This window comes from Ambystoma mexicanum, chromosome 2p, assembly GCF_040938575.1.
Source record: "Ambystoma mexicanum isolate Mex_15411 chromosome 2p, UKY_AmexF1_1, whole genome shotgun sequence".
Lineage (NCBI taxonomy): Eukaryota > Metazoa > Chordata > Amphibia > Caudata > Ambystomatidae > Ambystoma > Ambystoma mexicanum.
In genome coordinates this window covers 1,139,152,757-1,139,172,022 of record NC_090923.1, presented here as the reverse complement: position 1 = coordinate 1,139,172,022, position 19,266 = coordinate 1,139,152,757, and the positions used below count along the sequence as shown (strand labels likewise).

At 47.5% G+C, this 19,266-nt stretch overlaps 1 protein-coding gene across 2 annotated transcripts in view; it reads right to left on the bottom strand.

The window, feature by feature from the left end:
• EEF1G (eukaryotic translation elongation factor 1 gamma) overlaps positions 1 to 19,266 on the bottom strand; it is a 34,364-nt gene that overhangs the window by 3,248 nt on the left and 11,850 nt on the right. For both annotated transcript variants that reach the window (XM_069645216.1, XM_069645215.1), the window contains 2 exons: positions 11,554 to 11,726; positions 10,780 to 10,904 (listed from right to left, as the gene is read on the bottom strand). In XM_069645216.1, coding sequence (XP_069501317.1) covers positions 10,780 to 10,904; positions 11,554 to 11,726 — 298 coding nt within the window. The remainder of the gene's footprint in view (positions 1 to 10,779; positions 10,905 to 11,553; positions 11,727 to 19,266) is intronic.

Sequence of the window (19,266 nt, the reverse complement as noted above, 5' to 3'; positions counted from 1 at the left end):
TGCGGGGAGGATCGTGCTGGTTGGGGACGCTTGCCTTCACAAGGCTTCCACAAAGGTGAAACTATGCCTCTTGCTGGACGAAATCAGGTCAAATGAAAAGCATCTCAGTAACCATAACTGCTATCCAGACAAGCATGGATAAAATGGAAGACAAGTTGGAGGCGTTAGAAAACCAGTAGTCTGCAGTGCTAACCAAAATGAGTGGAGCGTAAGGGAGGCAGACTTGGCAGCAAATGTAGATGACCTCGAAAATAGGGAGAGGCGCCACTATCTCTTAACAGCAGGTCAAAGCTCTCAAACTCAGTCTGAAGAGCCACCAGCCACCGCAACTGAATTTGACAGGATTCATAGAGGGGAGTCCCCCCCGCCCCTAAACAGCTTGCGGTCGCCGATAGCAAAATGCCACCATTATAAGCAAAAAGCGAGAGAACGAGACAAGATGGACTTGAGGGGTCGAGTGTTGCATGTACCAAGATCCGTCAGCGGCAACTCTGCTAAAGAGGCAGGACGGTAAACAGACAGCATGGCGACAAGATCAAGGCATCAGATACCAGTGGGGGTTCCCACTCTCCCTATACTTGAGCATCAGGGTGTCTGGGGGAAATGGATCACTGGGTGAAAACGGGGGACAAAAGACTGAACGTCCTTCAACAGCTGAAATCAGAAGAGAGGGGGTCAAGCACTAGGCAAGATTAGGAATACGCAGGTTATCAAGGAAGGCCCACATGCCCTTGCCGAGGCAAGGCCAAGCAGGAGGATCCAGGAAATATTGCAGGTTCAACACTCCATGAAGGTCAGCTTGATGGCACAAGTGGCAACGCACCATAAGGCCACAATTCCAGGTCAAGGGAGGACGATTGACTGGGCAGGACACGAGTGAGGCCACAAGGCTGGCGAAACTTGCACTGAGCAGCTTGAGTCAATACCTAGAACGAACCAAGCCGACGCAGAAAATTGCTGCATTCATTGTTAAGTTTAAGAGTTTAGCTGCCCAGCAAAGCAAGGGGTCTCCCAAGAGTGGCCCTAGTTTTTGAATGGCGTCTCGGAAAACGGTTGTTTGTTGTTTCTTTTTAGGTAGGGGAGTTGCACTCTAATAAACCCGAGCACTGACGCACTAGTGAATGAGAGGCGAAAGGTCACAAAACACCCCTTAGGACATTATGGGGCGAATCCCAACAGCAAGCCAAGCAGCTTAGCCCCAAGCTGAAGGCGGCAAAAGAATACTGCATGCAACGGGATGTCAGTAAGCGGCACACTGAAGCGTGGGCCATTAAACATGATATTACTGAACTCCCCACAGAAACCCTATGCTTTTAAGAGAATTCAATTTCAGGATGACATGTTTTATTCATACAAGAAACGAAGTATAGAAATGGGGAGGAATACACACTCCAGGGCAAAGATATGGAGGGCGGTATTTTGGCCTCAAGTGCTGCCAAGAAAGCAGGGGTGGGCATGTTATATAGGGCTTCGTTAGGCATCACAGTGACCAAGACATACAGGCATTTAGAGGGACGGTACCTGGCAGTGAAGGGGACCATTGGGCAAATAATGACTTCTTCATATGTGCACCTAACCAGCAGCAGTCTCATTTTGCAAAATCGGTTGACAAGTACTTGGGGAGGCGTGGAGAGGAGGGAATCCTAATCTCTGGGGGGGGGGGGGGGGGTGGAGAGGAGGGAATCCTAATCTCTGGGGGGGCTGGGAGGGAACAGGATAGCGGATCCCACGTTATGGAGCACAGAGGCGAGGTGCACAATCACCACAAATCCCAAGTAAAGGCAATGTCACTGATCTCCTAAGTGAGGAATATCTGATAAGACACATGGTGGATAATACACCCTGCTGCAAAAGCTTACACTTTCTACTCCCCACCGAATTAGACCTATTCCCGCATCGACTATATGCAGATAGAGGCAGCTCACAAATTAATACACAGTGACTACAATTGTTGGTTGGCCGGACCACGACATGACTACCGTCACATTGGAACTTCATTCAAGCACACCAACAGGTCACAGGTGGGTGTGTAATGACACCCTGTACAAAAGCCCCCTCTTCCTGGAAAAGCTTCCTGGGGAAATAGGATTACTTAACGACAAAGGGAAGACCTCGCTCAACATAGTGCGGGAGGCAGCCAAGGCAACCATCCGAGGGGTGTTGATTGCGGAAGGCACAGCATGCTTGCACACAGGGGAAGCGGCCTTGAAAAAAGATATTGGGCCAAACAAGCAGTCCTTCACAGAGCTAAATCCAATTAAATACAAGTTAGCAGCGATTAGGGAGCTCCGAAAGGAGTTCGGCAACCTATGAAAGGCAAAGGCCCTCACACAGCTTTAATACCTGAAGCAGCAGTACTTTCAAAAGGAGGTCAAGGCACACACGATGCTAGCATCCAGATTAAGGGCACAAAGGGCGGATAGAGCAGTGAATAAGATCGCAGGCTCATCAGGGCAAGTCCTGATCAACCTTTGCCCAGTTCTATGCAGCATTATACACGAGAACCCAGAAGAGGCTAGTGGAAGCGAGCAGTACCCCATGGGACCGGTACCCAAGACAATTACTGCAGAAGAGATTGAAACGCTTCATGCCCTCAAAGCAATTTCAAAGCGGGCTCAGCGCTAGGGCAGGATGGCTAAACCTGAGCTTTTTAAAAAAGGCATATGGGCTGACTTCCCCCCCCCAGCCCCCCACGGGTCTCACAAAGTTTAACATATTGCAGACAGGCTAGGCAACACCGTCATTTACTCAGGCAAGGATCAAAGTTCTGTCTAAGAAGGGGAGAGACAGGACAGACTGCGGCTCATTCCACCCAATATCACTCATTATCTTAGATGCAAAAATAAAAACATGTGTTCTGGCAGCCAGGTTGAGTAACGTCCTTCGCAAGTTGGTACACAATGATAAAGTGGGGCAAGCAACGGGACAGCAGGGTTCAGACAACCCTAAACCTCATCGCCAGCCGGAACGTAGGGGATATAGACCAGATTTTCATATAAAGCAATGACGAAGTGGCCTTTGATAAGGTAAAGCAGCCCTTTCTACACGCTGTCCTTAACAAGTTCGGCCTGGACGAGCAATGAACAGAGTCTCGGGCGCTGTACAAGAACACAAAAGCCCAAGTGGTAGTCAATGGGATAGTCCGATAGTTTTCAGTTAAGAAGGGGGACACGCCAGGGATGCCAGATATCGCCCTTGCTGTATGTGCTTGTGGTAAAACCACTGACGCACCAATTCGCAAGAGTGAAAAAACATTGGCTCACGCGGAGTGGAAAGGGTTACAAGCTTGCAAAGTTTGCAGACGACATAGCTAACATCATTCATCCAGACTCCTCCGTACTGGCCCTTTTGGAAGCCATAGCAGAGTATGGCACAGACCCAGGGTTTCGAATCAACTTGCACAAAACCACTGCTAAGCCACCAACATCAAACAATACCCGGGCCTCGCACATTACAGCACAAGGCGTTAAAATTCGAGGAGAGGGCATTAAATGCCCAAGGGTTACACTCATGCGGCTGTTGGACAAGATCTTTCAAGATAGGATGGGCGAAACTCACCCTGTCCTTGGCATGCAGGTTCACGACCATAAAGCTGAATGTCTTCCCAAGTTGTTGTTTCCATTTCAAACATTGCCGGTCATCAGCCTTTCATCCAGAGATGAAGGAACTCCTCATGCCTACGTGCAGAGCAGAGGCCTAGTTTCGCATAGGAGACACTAATTCTGCCAAAAGACAAAAGGCGGGATGGGGTCCCCAGAGTATTATAGAGCTGCCCAGCTGTGAATACTGCTTCATCGCGTGCGAGAAAATTGTGAAAACACAATGGGTTGCAATCTCTTTGCGCCCGTCACAATGGGGGAAATGGCGGTGGGTCCCGCAAAACCGACCCACTCTCCCCCCCCCCCCAGCCCCCAAAACGAAAGAAACCAAACACACCCTGTGTTGTCTGTCTTCTGGTCATTGTGGCAGAGATGTGGGGACACAGTAGGAATGATTTTGGCCCTCTGCTTAGTGGCATATGGGCCCCACCAATAGGGGATCTCTTAGCTGACCAACGTTTTTAGTTACTGTACAAGGCTGGTCTAATTAGAGCTGGGCAAATGTGGCACAAAGAAGCCATGATAATGAAGGGAGCAGGGACGTCATTTCACCAAAATGCCTGGGGTAGCGGAAGTGACATCACATGACCCTTGACATCACAGAAAGTGATGTCATTTGACACCACCCCCAAGTGATATTGTGGGAAGCGATGGAACACAACCTTTCCCGCCTTGACAAAACAGGAAGTGGCATCAGATAACCGTATAACGATATCACTATACTGTGATGTTTATTTCATACAAGAACGGATCGCCATATGTGTCGTTAAGATCAGTGTATATAGGCCCATATTACCAAATGACTGACTGCAAGCAGACGTCCAAATGATGAGTTATTATATAGCACTGACGCTTAAGCGCTTTACATAAAAAAAATATACATCCAGTATCACTGAACCTGTGTTCGTACTCCTTTATCGACCTCAAAAGGATGAAAGGCTGAGTTGAGGTGTTTAAGAACAGACTAAATCAGTGACTCACCGACTGAAGTGCGCCTGAAATAACCTTTAATGAGTCTAGCAATTACTGTATAGAATTCCAGAAAGACACATTTATTTGGTATTCCTATACTTTCTTATTTAGGGTCAGTACTGAAAGTGTTAAGACTTGTGGAACCCCTGTTCTGTGTTCTCTTTTTTAAAGAGGCCTGAACAAGAAAGCCAGCCACCCCAGAAGCAAAGAGCCACTGGAAAAACTTTGATACTCAAAGCATTGCCGTTGGGAAGGGGGGGTTAATGTGGGACTAGCAAACGCTCAAATGTCCTAGACACAGTTGGAATGCTGTTAAAATGCTCGTAAAGGTTGTTTGTAGTTTGTATTCGGTCCTTGGGCCCGGTTTTCACTTTTGGGCCAGAAGCGGCTGCATTAGGGAATTCTGGTACTTGGTGATTGATGGTTTGTAGTTGAGTGCACCAACTGGTAGTCTTACTTCTACTGTTGAAAATGTCAATAAACGTTTGTAAAAATGGAGACTACATTGGAATGGATGTTGGCAACTAAGCTGTTCCTGCCACAACGTTTTTATATCTGTGGCCACCTCATTCAGTGATGAGAACATACTCGCTCTCTACTGCTACTGTGAGGGTGCCAATACATAGCATGTAACAAATTCACCTTCAAATGAGGTAACTGTCCAGTACATATGGCATTCATGCTTTACATGCCTTCTAAATGCTTACTATTGAACCGTTTATGCAAATTCCTAGACAATGTTAGTGTTGGAAAGGTTCAACAGTTGGCTTGGGGAGCCAAAAGCAGCTCCCGGTAGCTGATGGTGTGAAGCTTCGAAGCCCCACCTAGGAGCTAAATAGTTACCAGAAATTCGAATGCTGCCACTGTGTACTAGCACCTCATTCCCCAGAAGTAGCTCCGGCTTACTAGATGATAGCATATAACTAGGAGCAGCTGTTTCTTCATCAGATCCTTATTTTGATCCTGGTTCTGCATTATTCCTGGCAAGGCCCTTCATGGAGAATTGCCTAATGAACCCTTGAGATAAAGCTTTGACATTTTATGCTTGTTGAAAAGTGGTATTCACTAGTTGTTCCTACCAGTATAGGGGTCAAGCACAGACAAAAGGTCTTCAGGAGATATGCAGAGAGACAGGGCCTCGCCTGGCAAAAAACACTGCTTGCAAGCTTCCAGTGACTAGGTCAGGGTGTTCAGCAGTCTCCTCTCCTCTGTAGGGGGTCTTGGCTCCAACGATCTGAAGAATGGCTGTGGAGTGCACCTCTTATCCAGAATCCAGGCTCGATTTTACCCCAAGCACACAATGGCAAGGATATGCACCAATCATACTTGGAAGGGGCTGTGCAATCATGGACAGACTGGCACAGATGTGGGCTGGGTGGAGACAGATGGGTGGAATTTTCCACCACAACACTTTGCGTTGGGATGTGGTTTGGGCCGAGTGCAGGTGTGAACCTTCAGGGAATAAACACCAGACATGAGTCTAGTAGGGGAGTCAGGTATAACACAAAACGAGTAGGAGAGCAGTCAACAGGATTGATGCTCTTGGATCTACACCAGATGACGAAGCGTTTCCATTTATTGGAGTAGCAATGTCTGGCGTTAGGCTTTCTTGCTTCGCCAAGAATATCCATGCATCTCTGAGGAAGTTGGAAATGCCTGAACTCTATGACCTCAGGAGCTAGGCCAGGCCGCTAAACTCAGTCTGCAGGCAAGGGTGTAGTGTTTCTTGTCCTGTGATAGCATGTTGTAAGGGCAAGTTAATGTCATCTGAGAACCAGGGTTGGCGGGCCCACATCGGTGCCACCAATATCATGGTTACTGGTTCCTGGTGCAACTTGTGCACAATCTTGTTGAGTAGGAGGGAGTTCGGGGGGTGGGGGGATAAAGTGTAAACAAATTTCCCTGAGTTATCCAGAGACCGTTCCCCTTGGATCGGTTCTGAGGGTACCCGATGCGTAATCTGGGCATTGCGAGTTCTCCAGAGTTGAGAACACGTCGATCTCTGGGAAGCCCCATTCTGCGAAAAGGGTGGAGACTTGTCTTTGTACTCTAAAGGGCAACGGGAAGTCTCTGCTGAGCAAGTCTGCCAGAAGATAAGAGTTCCCCTGGAACGTGTTGAAACAGAAATATCTTGTGTTTGAGAGTCCATTGCCAAATGTTCTGTGACAGTTTGGACAGTCCTGGAGAGTGAGTGCCCCCTTGCTTGTTCAGGTAATACATTGTCGTGGTGCTCTGTGAGGATCAGTACTGTTTTTCCCCCGTAACAGTCTGAAAGGCCTTCAGTGCTTTGAAAACCGCTAAAAGCTCCAACAGGTTTATGTGGTTGGATGTTACTGCTAGGGACCAAACGTTGTGCGCCGTATTTTGAAGGAGGTGGGCTCCCCACCCCGTGAGAGATGAGTCAAATCGTGAGAGTGGCATCTACTGCGGGGGTTGTTTTCCCCTCGACCATCACTGCAGAGAGAAGGGCTGCCGAGACAACCACTAGATCGTCCCATTGTCCACTGGCTGTTGAGCCACTCTTGCATGGGGCGCATGCACAAACTTGCGCGAGGGACCAGGTAAATGCAGGATGCCACCATACCCAACAGTCGCATGGGTATGGTCACCTCTCGAGTGGCCACATACTGAGGGATCTGAAACAGTAGGTTTTGAACCCTCTCGTTGGAGGGGAAGACTAGGCAGTCTCAAATTAGAGCCCCCCAGAAACTGCTCGACTTGGCTGGGGTCTAGGCTGGATTTCTTCTCATTTATGTAGAATCTCAGACTGAAGGTCTATTGTCTTTTCAGTGTCCGACAGGCATGTTCCGAAGGAGTCCCTCGTTATGAGCCAGTCATCGAGGGAAGGATATAAAATACCCTTGGGGCTGAGACAATGCCAAAGAGAAGGACCTTGAACTGATAGCCTTTGTCCTTTATCATGAACATTTCCTGTGCGCTGGCAACATTGAAGTATGAAAGTATGCATCCTTCATGTCCAATGTTGCCATGTAATCCCCGTGTTAGCAGAGGTATTAACTCTTGCAAATGTTACCATTCGAAACTTTTGTGGTTTGACAGATTTGTTCGCTGAGCTCAAGTCTAGTACAGGGCGCATGGGAAGATCCTTTTTGGGTACAAGGAAGTACAGTGAATAAATACCCTTGTTTACCTGTAGAACGGGACTTAGATTGCGCCCTTTTCCTGCAGGATCTTGACCTCTTGCAACAGGATCTTAGGTGTTCTGGGGTTAGGCGCCTGGATCTTGGAGGTCTGTATCGAGGTGGCCGGCTGAACTTAATGCAACAACCGTGGGTGACTGCCATGAGCACCCACAGGTCTGTGGTAATACCCTCCCACGCGGGCAGGAATGTTATACGTCCCCCAACCGGGGAGGCATAGATTTGAGTCATTACTGACTGGTGGGAGACTATGGGTTGGTGTTGCAACGCCTTCCTTTCCCACGGCGTCGTCACCTGGGTGGATACGGGTTTGTGGATGCAGACCCCTGTCCTGAGGACCAATTGTCGCCCGAGCCATATTGGCTGCGTGAGGAACGAGAGTAGGATTGCCCACGAAAGGAGCAGCGAGAAGTGCCCCCTCTGTTGAAAGGGTCTTTGATTGATTTGATTAAAAGTTTAGGGTCTTGTGTTCCTTCTTGGCCATTTACAGTGCCTCATCAACAGCCTTGCCAAATAGGTTCAAGTCTTCCACCAGTTTGTTGATTAACGACGCCCGTGTCTAACGACGCCCGTGTCTCTGGTTTGAATCGAGTTTTTCAACCAGGCGTGGCGTTTCAGCAGCATCCTACGTGTTCTGAAGGATGTTGTGTTTAACCTGCTTACCGTCCGACACAATTGTAAGCAGACGAGAACGCACTGGTTCAGGGACTTCCTGTAGGCCCTCCTGCAGCAGGTTCCATTGGACATCAGAAAAGCTGGCCAACAGCGTGGTGGTGTTGGCTATGCAGGTAGAACATGCTGCCGCAGTGGTGATTCTCTTTCCAAGAGCATACACATTTTTACACTGTCTGGCAGTGCCTCGCCTGTAGACGAGGGGAGCCCTGCCCTCTTTGCCTCATAACCACAAGAGAATCTGGGGTGGCATGACCCCTAATATAGAGTGGGTCAGAAGGTGATGGTCGATTAAGTTTTTCCACCCGAGGGTTCACAGACCTGGTTTGAGAGGGTGTTCATAAGGAAGGGGCGGTGCACCTCTTGATGGAATTCAGTAAAGGGACAGCCTGGCTAATAGGAGGCTTCTCCTTTAATAGGTCTTCCACGAAATCTGAAACCAACACTGCCTCTTGGGTGGCTATCTGAAGTGTTCCACTGCCCTTTTCAGAATGGCAGTAACGCCATCTGCTCATCTACAGGTGATGCCTGACGCACAGGAGGGGAAAAAAGGTGGGTCCATATATATCAGGGTCTGCGGTATGGGTAGGGGACAGCCAAGGCGTGTCATCCACCTGCTGTCACCGCCCCAATCCTCAGCTGATCAGTGGTATCCACAAAAGGATCATCCTCCTGCAAAATAAGGATCAAGAGGCTCTTGATATGTAAGGTGAAAGACCTCCTCATGAAGAGGGCACGATGTCTTCTGAAATTTGGTCACTGCAGGATAAAGGTCATCTTCACTAGGTCTTTTAGGGGTGAACCTCTCAAAGTCCACAAATTTAGCCAACCTGTCCATACACCCTTCAAATCTTTCTCTGGTCCATGGAGATGAGCCAGAGGGGTACAGAGGGGGGTGTGGGGCTCCTCCTGTGGATTTTCTAGCCTAGGACACATATTTGTTAAGGAGGGTCCTAGATATGGGCTGGGGACTTTCAGAATAACCCTCCCACTCTTCCGGGCGTTTAGACGCGTCTTTCAACATATCTTAAGACCTGTCCCTTTGTTTACTGTCCGCCAAAATTATCTTAGCGAGACCGGGAGGGGTTTAGGCCGTTTAGCCGGTTGCGCTAAAGACTTTGACGCGACCAGAGCTGTGTGTGTCGGTGCGCTCCTAGGAGTCTCCTCAACGGCCATGCGAGTTTGGGTGCTGGCGCACTTACTCGTAGACAGCCTGGATGCATGCCGCGGTTTCGGGGAGGGCTGCCGATCACGCGAATCGGCGGGTACTGCCGAGGAACTAGACGTACCTGTTGGCGCCTTGGTCCGCTTCGACCGATCTGCCGAGGCGGCACTGGTGGTTGCGCGTTTGGTCCTATGGGCATCGCGTGCTTCCCTGTCGCCGGGGTATACCTTCCCCATAGCAGGACTATCGTCGTGCCTGGTGGGGCTGGGGACAGACGACGTGGAGCGCAAGCGCTCCGATGTGAGGTCAGTGGCAGGGCAGTCGGATCGGAGCCATGACCGTCGCTTAGCTCCTCATCACTCGGCGGCTGTAGCGGCGGGGGAGCTACCTTCGGCCTGCAACATGGCATAGGCCGCCCACCGCTTTACGCTCTTTTATCTTCTTAGGACGCAGGAGTTGGCAGAACTTACAGGACGCCTCTTCGGTGCTTTCCAGGAGTATTTTCCCTTACAGGAAGGGGAAAATTTAAATGGTTTTCTGTCGATAGCTCAGGTGTGTGAAAGACGGCAAAACCAAAAGGGCAAAGAGGGGAGGGGAAGAAAAGACATTCTTGAAAAGAATAGAAACTCCCAGACCCCACTCCCTACTGTAAAGGCCGGCAGCGCTGACCGGAGCACCAGCAGTCGAAGTCTGTTCTTTGCGGTCTTCGGCGGCGGTTTAGGAAGTAATCGAAGAGGGGACGAAGAATAACAAACGACTGAAGGGCGGGAGATAACAATTTTGCAATAAGTAGGAGCTGCGCATAAGGCGACCAGCTACAATCTGAGGGACCTCAACGTGAAAGGGATTTTGGGTACACTACACGTCAGGGATAGTGTTACAGGCACGCACATGTCGAAGTCCCCTTTTGATCCTCGAAACACTCTGCGGTTATCACTAGATGTCGGACTATATGCACAGCATGTGATTCTGAGCAGTTTAACAAGCAGAGTAAAGGGCAGCAGCCCTGGAAAGACCTAGTCACATTCTGGTCTTCACCAATTACTACAGCTCCCTGACACAGCTCATGCACCTGGAAAAGGTTTGGTGGTTGTCCAGAAAGTGTTGGATAGCACATCACTAAGAAAATGCAAAAACAAAATATAAACCTGCCAGAGAAGGTCCAGACCTGCCTGAGCATCAGTCCTTCAAAATAAACATTCAATCTTACCGTGAAAGCCAAGTCCTGCCCACGGAACACCCAGATGCCAGATATGGTGCTATCATTGTTGGTTCCGGAAAGGATGACACTAGCAAATCCAGTCTTTCGTAGTTTATCCAGACGCTGAAACATTCCTGAAGAAAGTCACATTAGGTTTAGACGGATGGAGGACACAATAGACCAAAGAAGCTCCACCCAGAGAAAGGTGTCCAACCCGCCATACTGCTGTCTCACAACAGGACACCTCTCTGCCCGTTCCCCCAGCATTCTTCATAAGAGCTATGCCGGGCCCATCCCACCATCAGCTGCTGAGATAGCAGAAACATAAAATTATATCACACCTATGTACAGGTGCGTTATAACATCTCATAAAGACAAACTTACAAATTACGAATCAGATGTAAATTAAGTGGCCTCTTCAATTCAACATGGCATGGTTAAATTGTACTTTAATGAATAGAAATAGACCCAACAGATTCCTCAGTTTGAGTAAAGGCCAAATTATCATCTTGCCCCAGCTTCAAAGTTCAAGCAAAGTCAGTTACACCCACACGATGACAAAGTAAATTCAGCCACCACCCCTGAAGCTTCCCAGGGCAAGTGCTCGGATCCAAGTCTAGTACCCCTTTACCCCCAGCTCAGAGTAATCCCAGTATAGTGTAGTACAACAAACCTCCCACAGAATACATCTACTGAGAAGGGACAGTCTTTTATTGGGGCAGCTGAGAGGATTGTGGGAGGTTACAACCCTGTACCCAGCCCAGAAACCTCTGCATACACTACCTGTGATGAGATTGCAGCTCATGAACGTCTGTGTTAGCTCATCAGGGAAGCGGTACTCTCCGTACCAGATGGACCAGCCCTCCTTGTCAAAGTGTTCCCAAAAATAGGGGATGGCCACCGTCAAAGTATCCTCATTTGAGTACTTTCTTTTAAACTCGTCCATAATGAAGGCGCTGGAAAAAGAAATGGGTTACTTTTACCACCAAGAACCACACACCCAGACAACTTCTACCAGTTAGTCTCAAAAGACCAATGCCCCATCCACTAAGGAGCACTTCTTCATAGTCCATCTCTTCCCGAACTCAAAACTGTGCACTTCACCCTCACACACCATGGTATCCAGAGTGCATGTCTTCTCACACACAAGAACTTGAGCCTCCGTCCTATAAGAGTTGCAGCGCCTTTCTCCCTATTGCATGCCCGATCAGAAAAATGCCCTGCATGCCTCCTATTTAGAAAGTTCCACCATTCCCACCCAAAACCCTCCTAAGAGTACAAGTATGCTACAAGCACTTGTGCCCAGCCAGTGTCGAGTATGGCCCCCGATTAATCCACAAATATGCATTGGGTTTCAAACATTCCAAACGTCCATAGCTCAATGTTGGGGGCGGGGTCTATACCAGTCCCGCCCCCTTGGACCAAAGCCTCAGATCTAACAACCAGCTAGGTCTCAGCACACTAGACTTGTAACCATGCCAGGCAGAGAGGCCAGTGAGACAGACCCAAGTGCAACATGTTACGTCAAACTCCTAGCCACACACGTCACTCATCCATTTCTGAACAAAGGGTGGTGCCCGGACAGCACGATTGTGCAACACCAACCATGAAAGTAAGCATAGCCAACTATTCTGGCTGTTGCCACGCAAGAGATGTGGTTTGCCATTGTAACATGGTCACATGCATTTATAATATCAAAGTGTGAAGACACATCAGCGAGTTAGAAATGGAGCCAGCCTACATTTCACAAGTTGAGACCATAAAGACCTGCTTAGCCCTTTCACCTTCAAAGTCACTAAAACGAGTACTAAAATTGATTCACACCGCTTGTGAATCCAACATGAGGAACCATATGAAAACATTACTATGTTTTTTAATTTATATGGAAATGACAAGAAAAGGTGTCCCTGGAGCGCCATCCACTGTTCTACACATAATCACACATGCAAGAGATTAAAGCAGTGTAATTGCTATAGCACTGAAGACCTAACTGCTCTCTTGTTTTAAGATGGTATACATAGTGCATTTCATGGTCATCTGAAAACTAAGATTGAATGGAAAGTGCTCGAAATGTCAGGATTTTCATCGAACAAGGAGTTACTATGACTCATGAGCCATTACGTCCGTCCACATGGAAGTGTGACAGATGGAAGAACTTATTTGGCAAACACATACAAATTCACATTGCTTGAACCCCTCCTATTGCTCCGTTGACATATCTTGTCCTCTACTGCTAGACTATCAGTCCATTATATTAAAAGCCCATGCAACAAACTGTATATTGGTAAAACTAGTTAATGAACCTAAAAGATTCTGAGCACAGATCAAGGATATGTTCAAAGAGGTACTGGCAATGTCAAAAGTTTGGGCTTGTGTAGGCATGGGAAAGTCACTTGGCAGGCACTGCCCTAGTGATTAGCTGGCTATTGACGGTAGCTGGTGCAAGGACTTGGGCATCTTATAGCTGTGCCTCGCAAATGCCCAATACTTGTACACAAGCACCTGCTGCGGGATAAGTTCCCGCCCATGGGATAGGTTTGCCCTTGGACAGTTGCCTGAAATACTCTATCCCAGTGGTCGAGCTGTCCCAGGGATCGCTTGCCCTATAAAATCCTACACTAGGCCGCCTGTGACACTTCAAATAGCACAAGTAAAGAGAAAAATAATAATAAATAGAAATAAAAAAAAAAAAAACAGATCCTACCAGGAAAAACCTGGACAATCAGCACGATATGAAAGAACTCCGAACCCAACAAGAAACCCAGCACCCAAGCAACAAGCAGGCACCACAAAGATGCATTGTAACAGGAAAGACCGACAAAATAACCAGATGGAAGACCATCCATCTCAAAACACACCACTGTACCACCACCGCCAACAAACAGCACACCCAACCACCTACTGGAAGAGTGCCCCTTTGCTGGAACAAGACCAAAAATCACTTCTTTATCACGCTATCCATCAACCTACCATCCGCTCGCACAACCACCCACAAGCACCAAGAACATAAGGAGGAATGCCAGAAACCGACGTGAAATCCACAGCACAAATTAACTAAAACCACCTCAATACCATTTGTCACAAAAAGTTGGTGACATAAGAATCAGCAAAGCAAGCAGACAGACGCCGAAGAAATCAACCAAAAAGACCCTTTTTGACCTACTCAATGAAGAAATACAAAACCGAATGCACAATTTGATGTTAACAAAATCAATATCAATCCCCAATGCTACCGTCAAACAAAATACAAAAACAAAATACACTGCAACCGAGTCGACACAGAAATACAATCTGCTAAATGATGGCGCGGCAGACATCCCATTTCCAAACATCAAAATGAAGAAAGGCAATAGAGAAGGAAAAAGGAGGGGAGGTCTCACCACTGCATTCAAAGGCCAGCTAAAAACAACAGCACCACTAAACATCCCAAACCGCTGCTTCTGCACTGTCTTTGACCACCAAACCAAAGTATCACTTCTGCGCATCTACAGACCACTGACGTACAACCCTGCTTCCATGGACACACCCGTCAACGCAATCACCAACAGCGCCATAAAACATGAAATCAATACCTGGTTCAAAGAAAAGACTCACCTAAAACTAACAAATCAGCTAGCAACGAGGAATCTACAATTGGTGAAGGGAGCGACAGCACGCAACACCATAAGAAAGATTATTGCAATGTCCTCTTTGCCAGGACCTCCAAACGGATCATCAATAAGTTAGATACTCAGAGCAGCCGTAAACATTCAGAAGAGAGAACACATCACTGCTGCCAGAAAAAAGGCACACTGGCTCCTTATTGGGGAAAGGATTTTCGAAACATTGTCCCACAGATGCCTGAGCAACACCGCCCCCTGCAATACCGTGCTAAGAAAAGTCTGGCAGGCCGGTTAGGTCTCTCCACGCAGACTGGCTGGCCCAGCCCAAAGTGAAACGAGCCAAAAGGAGGTGGGGTGAGCTTCCATTCGATGGCTGCAAACCAATGGAACGCCCTGCATCCTGAAGAACAGAGCACTCGTACTGGGCCTTCCGTAAAGCACTCAAAACCTGGCTATTTGCCTAGCGGTCCTCCTTAAACCAGTCAAAGAACAAGGAGCCACTAGCGCAATAAACTGTATTGTTACAGTGTCTGTGTGTCGTGGACGGGATGACAATTCTGTTGAAGCTTTTGTATCCTCTGGGTTTAGGGGGCTTTACAAATGTAAAAATAAATAGAGTGTGCCCACATATCCGGGTCCTGTTTTAAAATTAACATTACATAACCCATTTGGGCCAGGGAACTAGACCCTGCTTTAATTAATCGCACAGAGATTTTCCTTAGAGAGATCCATGTCCCATCTAAAGTCAACCAGCACACTTGTCAATCTTAACTGCCTGTAATAACTACCAGGCTTCTTCAGAGACAGGGTTCATCAATTCCGGAGCATCCTTTAGTTCGTTAATGATGCACCAGAAGCTTTGCAGTGATTTTAGTAGCATAGCTTTCAACATCCTATGCCCTTCCCGTTGAGCCATTAGGCGCATATGGTTTTTAATCAAGTTTTTATAGGCTTGCTTAGCCTTTCTGATCAGTTCTGCTTTGTCCATCTCCCCCAGCTTACTAGATCCAAGCTCCCCGATTTCCCTCAGCATCCCTCTTTTCCTGCACTGGATTTCTTTTATGTACCCATTAGGCCTGCAGGGACGAAAGCCTCTTGCTGTTCGATATTGATCTAGTCACTCCGCTCCTTTTATAAAATCGGGAATGTCACCCCCCCCCCCCAAAAGCTCAAGTTTTTCAGTTCCAACGAAGTCTATTCTTTTTGCTGGTTTAGATTTCCTTTAACCACTTGGTCTGGTGTTTTTATCTGCATCTTTATTTTTAGACTAATATGCTGCGGTCACTAACCTCATTTCTAGGCAATTCTAGGCCCATGGGGTCTATTAAGAGGCCCTCCGTCATAATGACCATCTATCCAGGAGTAAAGATTTTTTCTGTGCCAAGTGGGTAAAACCTAACCGAAAACCTAACCATTGAGGATGTGTGTTGCCCACCCTTCCCAAAAATCTCTGCTCCATCTGGGAGAGAAAGTGCAGTATCAATGTCTTTAACACAAGGACGTTGAAAAGGAAGGGGCAAATAGGTCTCCTTCCACAACAATATCCCACTCGTCGGATGTGGCCAACAATCTGCGATCATCATCCCAACATTTTCCAAAAACGGATACAATTTGCAGGGTGCCAGGATAGGTTTCCTCACTGCCTTTTCTACCAGCTCTATGGCCACCATCAAAAGCCCCCTGCAATACCAGCAATCAAGGTCCCTTTTATTCCTATGCCCTCCCTGATAACAATTCAAAGGCCCCCTGAAGGACGCCCCCCCCCTCCAGTTTGTTCTCAGAGCCATTTGCTGGAATAGGAGGTGCCCATCACAAGCAAATTATTGAAAAGCACAAGTTTCTTGAAAGCATACAATTGAAAAGAATTTAGTGTTTCCAGCACACTTGAGACTTGGGTCAGTTTCGTAAAACCCCCTCACATTCCAAGAAGCTAAAGTGAACATTTTGGTGCTTCGGTCAACAGCTACAAGCACTATCTTGCTGTTCCCGATAGCCACGCAAGAAGCTCCCTCACCCAGTTGCTGTTTTCCACAATGAAGAGATAACAGTGGCCCAATTAACCCAGTTAATACGGTAAGTGTTCAAACTCTGCAGACGTGTTTAGTTCCAACTTTTTCTGGACCCGGTTTGTTAAGTAAATTGTTACTGAGCCTTTTGTAGTGGTAACACCGATTGGGGGCAACCGTAAAACCCTAGGTTGTGAAGGCTTTTGCTTTCCAATATGACTGACTCGTAAACTAGTTTAGAATTCAAATGCACAACAGCAGTTTGAATCCCTTTGGTCAGGGAATACAATTCTGTCAATCACCAGAAGCCAGGACCTGCAGCTTCAGTATTTCAGCGAATATCAATAGGAGATTTGTCCTAGTTAGACATAACAAGTAGGCCTGCCCCCATCGTGTGCGACAACGTAATTTGGAAGCCTTTCTGCTGCCCCGGGATTTCTCTTGCATCCAGAGGTTGTAGGCCCCCTTTTTTGTCGTGGAAGTAACTGGTTCGGTGTCCAAGTCTTGGTTGATACATACAATTCAATAGGTCAAAGGACTGGCTACCCGTACTAACAGTTTGTCCCCCCTGCCATGGTGCTCAGTGGGTGAGTGTTGCTTGGGAGGGTGCTCCCCAGTCCCCCAAAGACGGCTTTGTGAGACCATGGCACTTCCAGACATCCGACCAAGTATGAAGGCGAAAAGCTTTTTGCTGCTGATGCGCCCTTAGGGGCCTCAGGCTTTGTCTCCACACCCCAAGTGTCTGGGAAAGTGACCCCTCTATTGCCAGGAAGCATAGCGTCATGCCTGGTCTCGTTAAGTGTTCCCGCCCGCTTAGCATGGGGTGCCCTGTCCTCACTTGGTTATAACCCACGTGAGCCGGAGCCAATAGGCATTCGTTGGAAGCCTTCCTCAGGCGACTGGTTGCCTCCCCCCCTACTTGGACTAGAACCAGTCGATCTCCCCCCACTGGTCCCCTCTCGAAAGTGAATACAAAGTCTGGGTCTGTATTGAGCTTGCTTGGGAGACCTCCCCGTTGGTTAAAGAGCCCACAATTAACATGTCTACAACTCTGAGAGCAGGGTGATACAAAGAGTTCCGGTCCTCTACAAGGAATCTCTGGGCTTTGCTAAATACTACTAATCTACTCAACTGCCATCCTGGCAAGCTCTCTTTCAAACACCAAATCACGTCACCCTACTCCCGTCTATACCAACCCTTCTGTTAACTTCACCTCAAAGATACCATCATTGCCAGCCTTCTCAAATTCTTAAAAATCCCACCAGAGCCGCCGGACGAGTTCCTTAATTGACATACTTTACCTAAAAGCAATGCACTCACCCCATGTCAGCAGGTGATCAAATATACCAGTGCCTTCTATAAAAATGGTGCACGTCATAAGTTTACTTCATTTGGTGGCATGCATGGACACTGGCCTTTGACATTAATTGCAAACAAGCTTGTTTACAGTGTCAAATAACCCCATACTCGCCAGCAATGTTAGGTACCATACAAATAGTACTCGTTCATAAAAATCTCACCAACGCAAGTAGGGTAAATTTTGCAAGCCCTGGTAGCCAAGGATTTGAAATTGCCAGGAGCCTAGAGCTACGTCGTACCTCCTTGCAAACCAAGAGCCTTTTAGCTTGACAGCAATGGCTACCCACAGCTACATTGTACTGCCCATTGCCAACTCATTCCATACCTTTATGGGAAATGTTTCTAAAGAAGCATCAGGACACAGCTAGAAAATATTGAAAGCAGACCAGATAAAATAGTTTGCCTCTCATGCAATAATCTGTGTTGTGCCTGTGCTTCCAGCTCGCTACAAATAAAGATGGCTACCCTTGAAAAGAATCTGTTCACAACAACTCGCTGCCTGTCTACATTCTGCCATGTTACTCAAATTTGAACGTGTGGTATTTAACCAGATCACCTCCAAACCAAATTAGGTCTATGGAACCCACAATTAAGGGCGTTTGTCTCCATTCTAGGCTGCCCTATGCTATTAACCTATCTGCTCTTCTCTCCAACCGTGGATTACAGGCCAATGCCTCTTACCGATGAACACTACATCTGACAGAAACTGCCAACTCACATCATTTACCCCCAGGTCTGTCCTTGTTGAACCTCACACAACCACTTTTTGGTTCTACCACCTAGCCATCAAGGTGAACCCCACCTCCCCAAAATTACTTATTAGGTCTCCTCTTGCATCATTCTAGCTGCCATCTATCACCAAATGACAGAAGTGTACCCAATTGCATTTAAAAGTGTACCCAATTGCATTTAGAAGTTGTGCCCAATAGTCTCTCTGAAAAAGTTGCATTTAGAAGTGTACCCAATTGCATTTAGAAGTTGTGACCAATAGCCTCTCTGAAAAAGTTGCATTTAGAAGTGTACCCAATTGCATTTAGAAGTGTACCCAATTGCATTTAGAGTGCGTGAGTGTGTCGAGCAGACAGGAGTGTGTAGGGCAATCTTGAACGCCTGAAATGAATAATAATGCATAGAACGGACCTGATAGCATAGAATTGCGTGACTTACATAATATGTTTTGGAATGCAGGGAACATCTGAAAGAGCATATATCATACCACACCCCACGCTTACTCTCTTCTTTACACCACCACTCAAATAGAACACAGAGATACTATGACACCATTCGGTATAACTGTTCTCATATCAACATCTCCCGCTCACTCCCCATCACTCTAAGTAATCACTGCTGGTTTCACACCCCCAGCCAGGCGTTCTCCTCAGGCCTAACGCAGCCACACTCGGTCTGGATAAATCCTGCCAGAGCGAACACATACTCCTGATCTCTCAACCACCACACCTACCGCTAAGAAGCAGCTACCACACGAATTCCGCACCAGCTGCACACATACCGGGTGCGCACACGCACCT